Consider the following 14,147-nt stretch of genomic DNA (forward strand, 5'->3'; position numbering starts at 1 on the left):
GGATTATCGCAGAAGTCTCGCGCATCGATACGTAGGGGCCAACCACTTGAGACGGCGGATGCAATCGATGAGGACGCGGTGGCAGTGCGCACGTTCCGAGAAGGTGCGTGCCAGACGCGTGCGAACAATAGCATCCCGGAAACGCTTCAGCGCAATGAGCACAGCGCGCATCTTGAAATTCGCAAGGCTCTCTGGCGTCGAGAAGTGTGCGAGGTGGCGGTTCGTCTGGCGCAGCAGCTTCTCGAGCGTCTGCTTGCTGAACGTCGTCGATTTAGATCGCATCCCTTTCTGTAACTAAAGGCAGCGCTACCGGTGAAGTGGTAAAAGACGATGCGAGAGCTTTTCAACTTGCAACCTGGCTCTTCTCCTCCATCGGGTAAAGGCACACTGGTATTAGTGGCGTCGGAACTCGGTGAAGTAGAATACTCGGTACTAGATGGTCGACTCTCGAACCCAAGAAATATGCTCCTGCATGGTCAAACTCCATGAAGAGATCCGACTCCAAGGCTCCCAATGCAGTACAAGGAGCTTCATCTTATCAAGTTGATCCTTTCAATCCAACCACTCAAAGAGCAGAAAAGGGCGTGCATTCGGTTACGTCGAGATGCCTGGGAGGTTTAGGAGCAGATTGGCCTTTTGCTGCGCGACGAAGACATCAGCGAGCAGGTTCTTGTTGCCGTTGCCAGCAACCACAACGTCCTTGTTGGCAGCCATCGCACTCGTCACGTCGAGACGCTGCATCTTTAGCACAAACGCGCGCTGTTGCTCGAGCTTAGTCGCCGCCGCACCCTCGGCTTCGGCGAGGATCTCCTGGACGCGGGCCTCGCCCAGTGCGCGGAGCCGGTCAACGTTGGCCTTCATCTTGAGCTGGAGCGCGTCACGCTCGGCGTAAACCTGCATCACCTCGGCGTCGCACGCGGCCTGAATCTCGGTTTGGATCATTTCGGTTTCGGCCGTGATCTTTGCGATCGCGAGGTCGGCGTCGGCGACAATCTTGGCGCAACGAACGCTCTGCTCCTGCTTGATCTGCGCCTCGAGGAGCTTCGTGTCGGCCTTGATGACGTCGATGGCTTTTTGGATCTCGGCGCACTGGCGGTGCCCCGACTCGGTCTCTTCCATGCGGCGCATGCGCTTCGAGAGCTTGGTCGTGCCGATCGCTTCCTTGTACTGCAGCAACTGCATGTCGCTCATCTGCTTCATCGTCTGCTCCTTGATTGCGCTCTGGTACGTTGTCTTCTCCTCCATTTGCGTCTCGAAATTCCGCGGTAAAAGACGTTCGTGATCGCGACCGACGAGATCTCGACGCCGTACGGATTGAACTGCATGTTGAGGTTGTGCTTGATGTCTTCCGTGACGCTGTAGAGCACCTTGGCCGCCGGTATATCGGACGAGCCTTCGACCTGGAGGTACTTGACGGGCAACGGCGTCTCGTCCGCCTTGGTCTCTTCCTCGTCACACAGCAAGTCGTCGATGGGCGCCGCTGGCTGCGTCTGAAGCGAGTTTTCCATGCGCTCCTTGACCGTGCCGTCGCGGAGCGAGTAGACCTCGGTGTGTTCGACGCTTCGCGCGAGCGCGCGCACGGCTTCCTCTTGGGCGTTGCGCAGCTGCGTCTCGAGTCCCTGCGGCCCAAGCTCGTAGACGAACCGCTTGACGAGCGTCGGGTCCTCGCCCTTGGCTTTGTCGCCCATGATGCGAAACACGAGACACATGTCGATGTGGACCGTGACGTTGTCGGCGGTCTTGCAGCCTTTGACGGGTGTGTTGAAGACGACGTTTTGCTTGGTGACGAGGTATGCGACCTTGGTAAAGATCGACGCCATGTGAAATCCCGCGGGCCAGAGCGGGCTACGGCGCCCGTCCGGATGCTCAAAATCGAGGTCCTTCCCGTAGCGCTGGACGATCGCGTACATGCCTTCGGGGATGCGAATGTAGGGCTTGATCGGGCTCCGGCCTGGCTGTAAAATCAAGATCGTCTTGCCGTCCTTGCACGAGCCAAAGCGCTCGTTGGCCTTGTCGACGCGCCAGATCGTGTCGTAGAGAAGGTGCGTCTGGACCTTGGCGTCGGTCATGGCAGTCGGATTTGGAAATGAAGATGCAGAGCGTCCTGCTAATACCTCGTCGGTTCGCATCTGCGCAGCGTTCTCGACGTTGTCGCAAGGGATCCAGCGGAGCTTTCGAGTGCGGCGTTGGACACATCCAGCGACAACACATCTGTTTTCGTCCTACCGGTTGGAAAGGGCCGTCAGGAGCACTGTCGTCGCTTCGAACCCGTGGGCCCTCCAACAATAGTACATCGATGCGCGGAAAGGGAATCCCGTGTAATAATTTTCAACGTGCATTCATCCGTGGGTGCCTGGCGACCGGTGCGGTAAATTCCCTTTGCAATTGTACGCGGCTACAAGCCCTCGTACTTCATATAACAGAACAGCAACCTCGTACTACTTACTACCACTGCAATGGACAGACGGCCTCATATGTACTACAAATAACGTTATCGTACTAGTACGCCAAGTTACTACTTGTGCACAGTCCCTTCGCTGCGTCTGGAGGAGCGCCTTCTATAGAGGAAGAAGAAATGCAGTCATACGAGAAGCTGCAGCAAAGCACGCCACGAGTCGGAAGGATATCTGTGCAGTCGACTTGATCTTTTTCATCCTGGAGCCACGTGCATCTGTTCAATATCAGATATTTCTCCACAGACCCGACCACCATTCCCGATTCGTTCCTACGCCATCCTTAAACTGTCCCACAGCTCCTTGTTGTGGCGCCCAAGTGGCTCCCAAGGGACTCCCACTGCTTGCTGCAGCCAAGTTGCTAAAGCCATTCTGTATCGCATTCCAATTTTGACCATGCGATCGCAAGGCCTCATGCAGCGCAGCATCGTCGTCCAAACGACGATCCGCAAGCACATGCATGCTGAGCACGCGTTCAACGCCAAGACCAAGGACGGCAGCATTCCGCTCGTGCTCGTACCAAAGTACCCGCACCTTCTCGACGTCTTTGTCCATATTCCTTCCGGCATGTGGGTCCTCTACCAAAAATGGAACGCGCACGCGGGGATACTCGAGCCAGGTCTCAAGATGTTTTGGCCCGCGTACTACCGCGTCTCGCACATCATCACCAAGCACGCGGTCACGTACTCGGCGCCGGTCCAGCGCTGCGCGACGTCCGACAACGTCATGATCGACATTGACATCTCGATCAATTTTCAAGTGGGCCCGACCGCCGACGACGCCGTCAAGTTTGTGTACATGCTCGGTGCGCAGCGCTTTAACGAGCTCATCTCGCAGATCACCGAGGAGGCGATCCGCGGCCTTGTGCACTCGGTACGCCACGACCAAGTCCACGACCTCCGCGAAGAGTTTGCGAGCGGCATGAAGAAGGACCTGAACCAAAAGGTCGGCGCCTACGGCGTCATTGTGCACAACGTCAAGGTGACCAACGTCGAGCTGCCGGACAAGCTCTCGAAAACGCTCGAGCACACGACGGCGTTCAAGACCAAGATGGAGGAGCAAGAGAAGAAGCAAGAGAACGACATGCGCATTCTAATCAACGAAGAGACGCAGCTTCTGACCGCGATTCAGAAAGAGAACGACCGCAAGGTCAAGGACCTCGTCGCCCTCCAAGAGCGCGAACTCATTCGCCGCCAAAAGCTCCGGTTCGATGCCGAAGCCAAGATGGAGGTGCTCTGCATCGACCAGCGCTCGATCTGCGAGGCCAAAGTGCTTCGCGCGGCAGGCCAAAAGGACATTGCGGCGGCCGCGGCGTCGGCCATGGCCACCAAGCTGCGCAACGACGCGATGGTGACGCTCGTCAAGACGCAGCGAGAGTACGAGCAGACTGTCAAGGCCGAGGACGTCAAGCAGGAGGCGCGGATCGACGCCGCCTTGAAAGCCGCCGAAGGCTTGCGCGCTGCGGCCAACACCGAGGGCAAGGCAGCGCCGCTCCTGGCCGCCAAGCGCACCTTCGACTACGCAACCAAGAAGAACCAAGTGGAAGTCGACCTCGTCCGGAAGACGAAGATCGTTCTCTCGGGTGAGAGTGGCCAAGCACTCCTCGACCGGCTCTGCGCCAGCGACCAAGTCGCTGCCTAGCCGCCATTGTGCTCGCTTCGTGCTCGAGTGTGCTAATCGAGCCTGCGTCGTAACTTCTAATGCACTAACGAAAGCTTGCAACAATGGCCTGCTGTCTACGTAGTGCGAGCTCTGGCAGAGACAATGGATCGATCCGAAGGCCTGGAAGCGTGTACGAGCCACCGAAGAAGCTGCTATTAGGAAGGAGATGTCTCCGCTGCTGCGAGGCCGTCACACCTCCCACACAGGTCCACGCCAGCTCTGTCCACGCTGGATCCTCGCCCCGTGCTCCGATGGACGTGCGACATGTGGTCGCCACGCGGCTCCTGGCAAGCGGGGCTGGAAGCGCGCCAAGCTTTTTGCCTTGGACACTCGACAAGCTCTGTGCAGGTCGTCTTCGGTGGCAGAGACTGTGGCAGAGGTCGCACCGACAAGGTCCAATGTTCCCATGCAGCACCGTCTGCAGATGCGGAGGATGAGGCTGCGAAGGATGGGAAGCACATCATCTCCCGGCGCATTCACATTACCATGCGTAGTTGTCCACTCTTTGGTGCGTCCTGTGCGCAGGCGAGGCGAGGCCATGGAGGCGAGGACGTCCGCATGGTGGTCGTGGCCGAGGGCAAGGCCAGCTCCTCGGGCGTAAAACAGCTGCGACGCGGGGGTCCAATGGCCTGCGGGAAAGGCGGGTGTGTAACATCGCCTTCAACGTCAGTACACTGCTCGACGCCACACACCCATTGACGAAGTGGAGCGCGATGGCCGACATCCACAAGCGCATGTCCATCGCCGACGAGCCCGACACGGAGCCCGATGATGTCCTCCTCTCGGACCACGCGCCGTCGGCAATCGAGGCTGCCCACGACCATGCGCCGCCGGCGCCAAGCCATACGTACCGGCCCGACATTGACGGTCTCCGGACGCTCGCGGTGGTCCCCGTCCTCGTCTTCCACGCGAACCCAAAGCTCTTTCCCGGCGGCTTCATTGGCGTCGACATCTTCTTCGTCATCTCTGGCTTTCTCATTTCCGGCATCCTCTTCAAGGAGCACAAGCGAGGCAAGTTTACGTACGCGAGCTTCTACGAGCGCCGCGTCCGCCGCATCTTCCCGACGCTCATCATCGTGCTGGGCGCGACGCTCTGGCTCGGGTACCTCTACCTCATGGCGCCCAAGCTCAAGCTCATGGCGGCGACGATGTTTGCCGGCACACTCTTTGCCGCCAACCTCCAAGTGCTCTCGCTGGAGAAGGCGTACTTTGACTTGGGCGCGAACCCGGTGCTGCATCTCTGGTCGCTCGGCGTCGAAGAGCAGTTCTACATTCTCTGGCCGTGCTTCTGCGCGATCATCATGAAGCTCTCGTACAAGCGCGCGATCATCCTCCAAGTGGCTTTCATGGCCTTTAGCTTTGCCATCAACATTGCTTTTCTGGGCTTCCGCGACAACAAGGTGTCGTTCTACATGCCGCTCTGCCGCTTCTGGCAAATGTCGATGGGCGGGCTCCTCTCGTACATCACGTCGCAGGCGGCACCGGCGTTCGAACCTTTGGCGGCGTCTGGCAAGACACCCCCGAGCTCGGGCGGGTGGACATCGGCCGCCGGCCTTGGCCTCATCCTCCTCGGCTTTGCCTCGATCAACGAACACCGCGCGTTCCCCGGCTTTTGGGCCCTCTTGCCGACGCTTGGCGCCACGCTGCTCATCGCAGCCGGTCCACACGCGCCGCTCAACCGCTATATCCTTAGCAATGCCGTCGTTGTGTACATTGGCAAGATCAGCTACTGCCTCTACCTCTGGCACTGGCCAATCCTTGTCATCTCGGGGGATCGGTACCCGGCGTCGGCGCCGCGCCCGTTCTTTGCCGAGCCCTGGGTCATCCTCCTCATCTCGGTGGCCCTCAGCATTGCCACGTACGAGGACGTCGAGCTGCGTCTGCGCCGGCGCAAATCCAAGTGGATCACGCCACTCTTGGCGCTCGGCGTTGCAGGCCTCGCAGCGCTGTCGGCCGCCGTGTACACCAATCCGGCGAACTTTTCGATGATCGAGCTCAGCTTGCGCAACGTCGCGCCGCCGATCGTGCATTCGGTGGGCGCGACAAATGCTACGTCCGGCAACGTTCAAGCCTCGCTCAAGCAAGCGCAGGCAGCGATCTACGACGGCAACTGGCAAAAGGACTTGAGTGAGTGCCCGAAGGATTCGCCGTACCTCATGGAAGCTGTCCGCCCCGACGACTTTCAATCGCGCGACAACTATTTCCTCCCCGGCGGCGTCTTCCTCGTCAACCCGGGCCACGAGAAGGACAACGGCCTTTTGATCGTGCTTGGCGACTCGCACTCGGACATGACCAAGCCGCGCCTCGCCCAGCTCTACGAAAACGCCAAGGCCGCCAAGAACGACTCGACGTTTCCCACGATCGCCATCAACAGCTGGTCCGGGCGTCCGCTCATGCCGTGCCGGGCCGAGTACTACGCCAACCTGGCCATGATCAAGTCGGTCAAGCCCCAGGCGATCCTGCTCGTCCAGCACTACTACCAGTACGTGCACCCGACGGGCCCAGACTCGCTCCCGTACGAAGCGCCGCCGCAGTGCTGCTACGAGGACAACCGCCAGTGCCCTGAGCAAAGCATCCACGACGTCAACGCCATGTGGTCGATGATGGAGAAGGATCTCAAGGAGCTCACCGACATGGGCATCAAGGTGTTCGTCGTCGACCAGAGTCCCGAGTACGAAGAGATGAACCCGTCGACTTGGATCTCTGGCGACACGGTGACGATGCCCAAGCCTATGTTCAAGTCCGAGTTCAACCGCGAGTACAAGTGGCTCCTCGACCCACTGCATGCGATGGTCAAGAACGCTGGCGCGACGCTCATCGACTATGCCGACAACTACTCGCTCGGCGACGAAATCATGATCACGGACGCCCAAGGGTACCCGGTCATGTGCTACGGCTTGCATCTGAACACGCATTTTGCCCGCAACTACCTCACGGTCATCGACCAAGTCGTGGACGCCGCCCGTCTCCAGAAGTAAGCAGCGCAGTATACCGTCGATATAGAACCGTTTATGTCCATCGTTTTCATTCCTCTTCCTTCCCTTTCGCATCTCTCCGCAGCTACGCGAGCACGTCAGCAGCGGTCTCTCTTGCGAGTGATTTCGCTCGTCCTGAGACTGGTGACGGCAACGTGGCGAAGAGGACGTTGCCAGCTGGACAACATGCGCCGTTGGTGGGTAGTTGGGCTGGTGATTGGGTGCGTGTGGGCAAGGGTACCTACAGTATACCCTTGCTGTGGGACACCGTGATGAGCAGACCAATTGCTGCTGTTGCACTTGCTCACAAACATGGTCAAGCGGACGCAGTAACCAGACGACATCTACAAAGACCGCTCTCTGAATATTTCTTCATGACACCCATATGCGGCCGCAACCTTGGTTCAATTATCTCCCGGGGGTCGCCTGCCACCCTAGGGTAGAGCTCCGACCACTGCTCTAAGTGCCCTAGAGTAGGTCATTGTTTTGCCCGACCCCCTCCGAGGTTTGGCCTTTTGAGGTATGTAGCTTGGATCCCCTTTGCACGGGCGACCGGGGGTCCTGGCTCAGCCCCGTTTATTCCCAGCAAGGGAATACACAGTACCAAGCTTACCTTGGTTTTTCGGAATAACCAAGAGACTAACGTATGCCCTTGATTCCCAGACGCACGGGCGGGACACAATGGGCCGGACACACAGACAGCCCACACGGACAGCCCACATGGACAGGACAGAGCTCAGGACAGCCACGTCTTCAGCCGAGGTGGCGCCGACGTCGTTTCGTGGAAGGCTGCGCAGTGTCCTCATAAAGACGATGAATCTCGAGGTGAAGATGGAAGGCTGGCGCAGGCATTAACACCGTGCGCGGCTCGCAGCCTACAAATCATATTCGCGAGGCCTCGACGATGCAGACAAAATTTGTCCGTAAGACTCCAAACAGCTGGTACCCGGTAGAAAAGGCGGGTGTGTAATATGGTCTTCAACTTGAAAGCCGTGCTCGTCGGCGTCACAATCCCATTATCGAAGTGGAGCGCAATGACCGACCTCCACAAGCGCCTGTCCATCGCCGACGAGCCCGAAATGGAGTACGATGGCGTCCTCCTCTCGGACCACACGCCGTCGGCAATCGAGGCTGCCCACGACCATGCGCCGCCGGCGCCAAGCCATACGTACCGGCCCGACATTGACGGTCTCCGGACGCTCGCGGTGGTCCCCGTCCTCGTCTTCCACGCGTACCCAAAGCTCTTTCCCGGCGGCTTCATTGGCGTCGACATCTTCTTCGTCATCTCTGGCTTTCTCATTTCCGGCATCCTCTTCAAGGAGCACAAGCGAGGCAAGTTTACGTACGCGAGCTTCTACGAGCGCCGCGTCCGCCGCATCTTCCCGACGCTCATCATCGTGCTGGGCGCGACGCTCTGGCTCGGGTACCTCTACCTCATGGCGCCCAAGCTCAAGCTCATGGCGGCGACGATGTTTGCCGGCACACTCTTTGCCGCCAACCTCCAAGTGCTCTCGCTGGAGAAGGCGTACTTTGACTTGGGCGCGAACCCGGTGCTGCATCTCTGGTCGCTCGGCGTCGAAGAGCAGTTCTACATTCTCTGGCCGTGCTTCTGCGCGATCATCATGAAGCTCTCGTACAAGCGCGCGATCATCCTTCAAGTGGCCTTTATGCTGCTGAGCTTTGTCATCAACATTGCTTTTCTCGGCTTCCGCGACAACAAGGTGTCCTTCTACATGCCGCTCTGCCGCTTCTGGCAAATGTCGATGGGCGGGCTCCTCGCCTACATCACGTCGCAGGCGGCACCGGCGTTGGAGGCGTCTGCTGCCTCCGAGAAGGCGCCGAGATCGGGCGGGTGGGTATCGGCCGCCGGCCTATGCCTCGTCGTCGTCGGCTTTGCCACCGTCAACGAACACCGCGCGTTCCCCGGCTTTTGGGCGCTGCTTCCGACGGTCGGCGCCACGCTGCTCATCGCAGCCGGTCCGCACGCACCGTTCAACCGCTACGTCCTTAGCAACGTGGTTGCCGTGTACATTGGCAAGATCAGCTACTGCCTCTACCTCTGGCACTGGCCGTTGCTCGTCGTCTGGGGGGATCGGTACCCAGCGTCGGTGCCGCGCCCGTTCTTTGCCGAGCCGTGGTTCATCCTCCTCATCTCGGTCGCTTTGAGTATCTTCACGTACGAGGACGTCGAGCTGCGTCTGCGCCGGCGCAAATCCAAGTGGATCACGCCACTCTTGGCGCTCGGCGTTCTCGCCCTCGCAGCGTTGTCGGCGGCTGTGTACACGTACCCGGCAACCTTTTCGCTGACTGAAGGCGGTCTGCGCAACGTCGCGCCGCCGATGGTGAAGCCTGGTACAAATATCACGTCCGGCAACGTCCAAGCCTCGCTCAAGCAAGCGCAGGCAGCGATCTACGACGGCAACTGGCAAAAGGACTTGATTGAGTGCCCGAAGGACTCGCCGTACCTCGAGGACGCTGTCCGCCCCGACGACTTTCAATCGCGCGACAAGCACTTCCTCCCCGGCGGCGTCTTCCTCGTCAACCCGGGCCACGAGAATGACAACGGCCTCCTCATCGTGCTCGGTGACTCGCACTCGGACATGACCAAGCCGCGCCTTGCCCAGCTCTACGAGAACGCCAAGGCCGCCAAGAACGACTCGACGTTTCCCACCATCGCCATCAACAGCTGGTCCGGGCGTCCGCTCATGCCGTGCCGGGCCGAGTACTACGCCAACTTGGCCATGATCAAGTCGGTCAAGCCCCAGGCGATCCTGCTCGTCCAGCACTACTACCATTATGTGCACCCGATGGGCCCGGACTCGCTCCCGTACACTGCGCCGCCCCAGTGCTGCTACGACGACAACCGCCAGTGCCCTGAGCAAAGCATCCACGACGTCAACGCCATGTGGTCGATGATGGAGAAGGATCTCAAGGAGCTCACCGACATGGGCATCAAGGTGTTTGTTGTCGACCAGAGCCCCGAGTACGAAGAGATGAACCCGGCGGCTTGGATTTCGGGCGACACGGTGACGATGCCCAAGCCCATGTTCAAGTCCGAGTTCAACCGCGAGTACAAGTGGCTCCTCGACCCACTGCATGCGATGGTCAAGAACGCCGGCGCGACGCTCATCGACTATGCCGACAACTACTCGCTCGGCGACGAAATCTTGGTCACGGACGACCATGGGTACCCAGTCATGTGCTACGGCTGGCATCTCAGCACGCATTTTGCCCGCAACTACCTCACGGTCATCGACCAAGTCGTGGACGCCGCCCGCCTCCAGAAGTAAGCAGCGCAGTATAACGCGCCCTAACTAGAACCATATATGTATATACTAGTAGCGCTCTCCGGCGGTATTGTCTGGTTCGATTGCGCTTGCCTGTCGTCGACTCGTGGTGGAAGGTGTAGCTGGGGTAAACACATCGTTACCCCTGAGCTACTGACACGAGGTCTCGCAGCATGTAGTACCCGAGGGAGGCGCCATCCACGGGTCACTGGTTCGTGTTGGATAGTCGGTACTGGATAGTTGGGTCGGTAGATAGTTGGTGTTGGATAGTTGGGTGGTTGGGTATAATAGTTGGTGTTGAATAGTTGGGTGCCGATCGCCGCCTGTGGGCTTGCCAGCTCATTGGGTTGAAAGTCCGGATACGGCCGGCCTGGCTTTCGCGTTTCCGGACGTCATATCATCCTCGAAGTTCGTCGTCGGCAGCATGCGCGGGACCAAGTACCAGACGATCGAGGACCGGCGGGTCCGGGACGTGGAGATCGTGCATCCGGTGGCGGGCGCGTCGGTCTTCTCGCTCGTCTTCTTCCGCTGGGCCAACCCGCTCATGGACCGCAGCCAGGAGAACCCGCTGGAGGCGCCGGACCTCTGGCCCCTCGCCCGCGACAACCAGTGCAAGCACGTCAGCGCCAAGTTCGAGGCCAAGTTCCGCCAGACCAAGAGCTTTGTCACGACGTTCCTCTCGATCTTTGGCTGGCGCTTCCTCTTCATCGGCGTCCTGCAGTTCCTCACGGTCGCCGCAACGCTCTACGGCCCGTACGTGCTTTACCAAGTCGTCGGCGCCATCGAGACGAAAGCCAACGCGTCGGCGTCGTACCTCTGCGCGCTCGTCTTCTCGCTCTTCGTGGTCAAGGCGGCGCAGGCCTTTCTCTCGACGCACACGGCCTTCCAGAACGAAGCCATCGTGCTCCGGTTCACGTCGGCGGTCCAGCAGCTCGTGTTCCAGAAGGCGCTGCTGCTCGACGCGAAAGCACAGAAGGAGAAGACGCCAGCCGATGTCACCAACCTCTTTACGTCCGACATCATGTGGATCATCAGCGCAGCGTACTACACGCATCAGGCGTGGATCATCCCGGCGCAGCTCGGCGCGATCCTCTACTTTCTCTACCACCTTCTCGGGTATGCATCCTTCATCGGCGCCGTCATCATCGTCGTGACGCTCGGCCTCAACAACGGTCTCGTCTCGTGGCAGCGGCGCTTCTGGAAGCGCTTCATGCATTTCAAGGCTGTGCGTGCGCGCGCGGTCCTTGCATATTTTGCGCCGCCGCCGCCACCGATGCCCCGCACGCCCAAGACCATCGAGTCCGACTCGGAGAAGGACGCGTCGCTGAAAGACGATACGGCCACGGAGCACAGCTCGTCGAGCAAGGACGTTCTCAAGGACGACGAAGGGTCGGCGGCGGCCGTCGAGGCCGCGCGTTCGTCCGAGCTCTCGCAACTCGGTCGCGCCTTCTCGGTGGCCGCGGGTGTCACGGCGCTCCTCTACTCGGCACCCGTCCTCGTGACGACCGCGTCGCTTGCGTTCTACACACTCGTGCAGCACGAGAGCGTGACTGCCGCCAAGGTCTTTACGGCGCTCGCACTCTTCCGGTCGCTGCGTGGCCCGCTCATTGGGCTGCCGCAGATCGTCGGCAACATCATGCAGGCCATCATCGCGCACCGTCGGCTCATGGCGTTCATGGGCATGAGCGAGAAGAACGCCAAGGCCGTCACGTCGCCGAACGAGCTCAGCGCATCGCAGTACCGCAGCTTTGCTGCCAACCAGATTGACATTGCGATCGAGCACGGGTCCTTTGGGTGGGACGCCGACAAGCCCGTGTTTGCGGCCCTGAATCTCAGCGTCAAGCGCGGCGAGACGATCGTGCTCCATGGCGCCATCGGCCAAGGCAAGTCGTCGCTCCTCTCGGCGCTGCTCGGCGAACTCGACCTCTACGAAGGCTTTGTGTTTGTGGGCGGCCGCGTCGCGTACTGCCCGCAATCGCCATGGCTTCTCCACGCGTCGATCCAGGACAACATCCTCTTTGGCAAGCCGTTCGAGCACAAGCGCTATAGCGTCGTGCTGGACGCGTGCCATCTGCGCGAGGACATCCGCCCATTGCGCCTCGGCGACAAGACGGTCGCGACCACCCACGGTCTCTCGCCGTCCTTCCAAGCCAAGATTGCCCTAGCCCGTGCATGCTACAACGACGCCGACATTTACCTCTTGGATATGAACGTGCACATGGACGTCCAGCTCTTCCAGTCGGTCGTGCTCGGCCTCCTCCGCCACAAGACGGTCCTCCTCGTGTCGCTGCACCCGGACATCGTGCATAGCAAGTCGATCAACCGCGCGCTCGAGCTCGTCAACCGCGATCTTGTCACGACGTTCGAGAACCCGCACTTGGCCAAGGTCGCGGCCATGGCGCTGCCAGCGCTCCCCGCGCGCAAGGGCTTCTGGGACGAACACCACGCGGCGCTGGAGGCCGACACGTCGTCGCTCACGAGCGGCTTTGAGGCGCCGGATGCGCTCATGTCGCCGTCGCTTCGGTCGCCGTACGGCTTTCTGTCCGAGGAGCACAGCTACACGATGGACGAGCACGCACACCCGACGCTACTCTCCTCCAGCAAGGAGACGCCGCGGGTCGGGACGGCCACGTATCTCGCGTACCTCTCGGCGGCGGGCTGGCTCCTCATGCTCTTCCTTTTGATCGTGCAAGCGCTGTGGCAGAGCCTCCAGGTCGCGAGCGACCTCTGGCTCGGCCACTGGTGCAGCCTCCAGCCGCTTGTCGACGCCAACACGTTCTTAAACCCGAGCTCGCACAATGCGACGACGCGCAACGACACCATGATTGTGTTTCCGGGCCACGACATGGACGTGCCCTTGGCGCGGCAGTCCGCATCCGCCTTTGCGACCTACCACATGCAAGTGTACGCGATCCTCGCCGGCGCGAGCGTCCTCATGGTCGTCTTCCGGACGCTGGCCACGTCCTGCGCCGGCCTCCGTGCGTCCCGAAGCTTGTTCCACGGGCTCAAGGCCGCGACGCTCGTACCCTCAGCCGTGCCGCCCGTCTCGAGCGAACTCCTCAGCGTCTACAACAGCGACATGGTCACGCTCGACACCAAGCTGCCGTTCGCGGCCGGCGCGCTCCTCGCCAACGTCTTCATCGCGGCGTTCGCGTTGGGCACGTCCATGTGGTTTCTACAGTCGTCGGCGCTCCCGATGGGCCTCGTGCTCTACGGCTACTACTACGTGAGTGCCTACTACGTCAAGCCGCTCCAGGACATTGACCGCCTCTCGCGCACAACGCGGGGCCCGCATCTGCACTTTGTGACGGAAGCGATCACGGGGGCGGTCGTGGTGCGCGCGTTTGGGCCCAAGCAGACGCGGCGCTTCCACCGCCTCCACATGACGCACGTCAACGCGCACCAAGAGGCGAGCTACGTGCACGAGACGCTCCTGCAGTGGTTCTCGCTGCGCATGCAGCTGCTGCACGCGCTTCTGATGCTGGTGATGCTCCTCGCACTCGTCTCGCTGCGCCACGCGCTCTCGCCCGGCATCATTGGCCTCGTCTTCAACTACGCGCTCCTCGTGCCGCCCCACGTCGAGTTCATCGTCAACGTCTGGTCGAGTCTGGCCGCCGCCATGGGCAGCGTCGCGCACGTCTTGACAGCGACCGACCCGACGGCCCGCGTGTAGATATCGACACACATGAGTTTATATCCTCTACAACGTTTTGGCTTGCGTTTTAGTCGACTCGCGTGGGCTCGTTCAGTAGCAAAGAGGGTGGGGCGCG

The 14,147-nt window shown here is 60.4% G+C and overlaps 4 protein-coding genes across 4 annotated transcripts; 3 read left to right on the forward strand and 1 right to left on the reverse strand.

Moving 5' to 3' along the window:
• Positions 1–594: 594 nt before the first annotated feature.
• Positions 595–2,069, reverse strand: SPRG_19782 (hypothetical protein; the record flags this gene model as incomplete). Its single annotated transcript, XM_012343645.1, has 2 exons — positions 595–1,251; positions 1,275–2,069. The coding sequence occupies 2 exons, from the start codon at positions 2,067–2,069 to the stop codon at positions 595–597; spliced, it is 1,452 nt and encodes a 483-aa protein (XP_012199035.1).
• A 780-nt stretch (positions 2,070–2,849) lies between these two features.
• SPRG_22148 (hypothetical protein) lies at positions 2,850–4,094 on the forward strand (the record flags this gene model as incomplete). Its single annotated transcript, XM_012343709.1, has 1 exon — positions 2,850–4,094. The coding sequence occupies one exon, from the start codon at positions 2,850–2,852 to the stop codon at positions 4,092–4,094; it is 1,245 nt and encodes a 414-aa protein (XP_012199099.1).
• Positions 4,095–4,791: 697 nt separating this feature from the next.
• Positions 4,792–7,156, forward strand: SPRG_04998 (hypothetical protein). Its single transcript, XM_012343512.1, has one exon. The coding sequence runs from the start codon at positions 4,829–4,831 to the stop codon at positions 7,091–7,093; it is 2,265 nt and encodes a 754-aa protein (XP_012198902.1). The 5' UTR covers positions 4,792–4,828; the 3' UTR covers positions 7,094–7,156.
• A 3,645-nt stretch (positions 7,157–10,801) lies between these two features.
• Positions 10,802–14,050, forward strand: SPRG_19783 (hypothetical protein; the record flags this gene model as incomplete). Its single annotated transcript, XM_012343646.1, has 1 exon — positions 10,802–14,050. One exon carries the CDS (start codon positions 10,802–10,804, stop codon positions 14,048–14,050), a length of 3,249 nt encoding a protein of 1,082 aa, XP_012199036.1.
• Between the last annotated feature and the right edge of the window lie 97 nt (positions 14,051–14,147).

The sequence above is a fragment of the Saprolegnia parasitica genome (assembly GCF_000151545.1).
Source record: "Saprolegnia parasitica CBS 223.65 unplaced genomic scaffold supercont2.14, whole genome shotgun sequence".
NCBI classification, from domain to species: domain Eukaryota; phylum Oomycota; class Saprolegniomycetes; order Saprolegniales; family Saprolegniaceae; genus Saprolegnia; species Saprolegnia parasitica.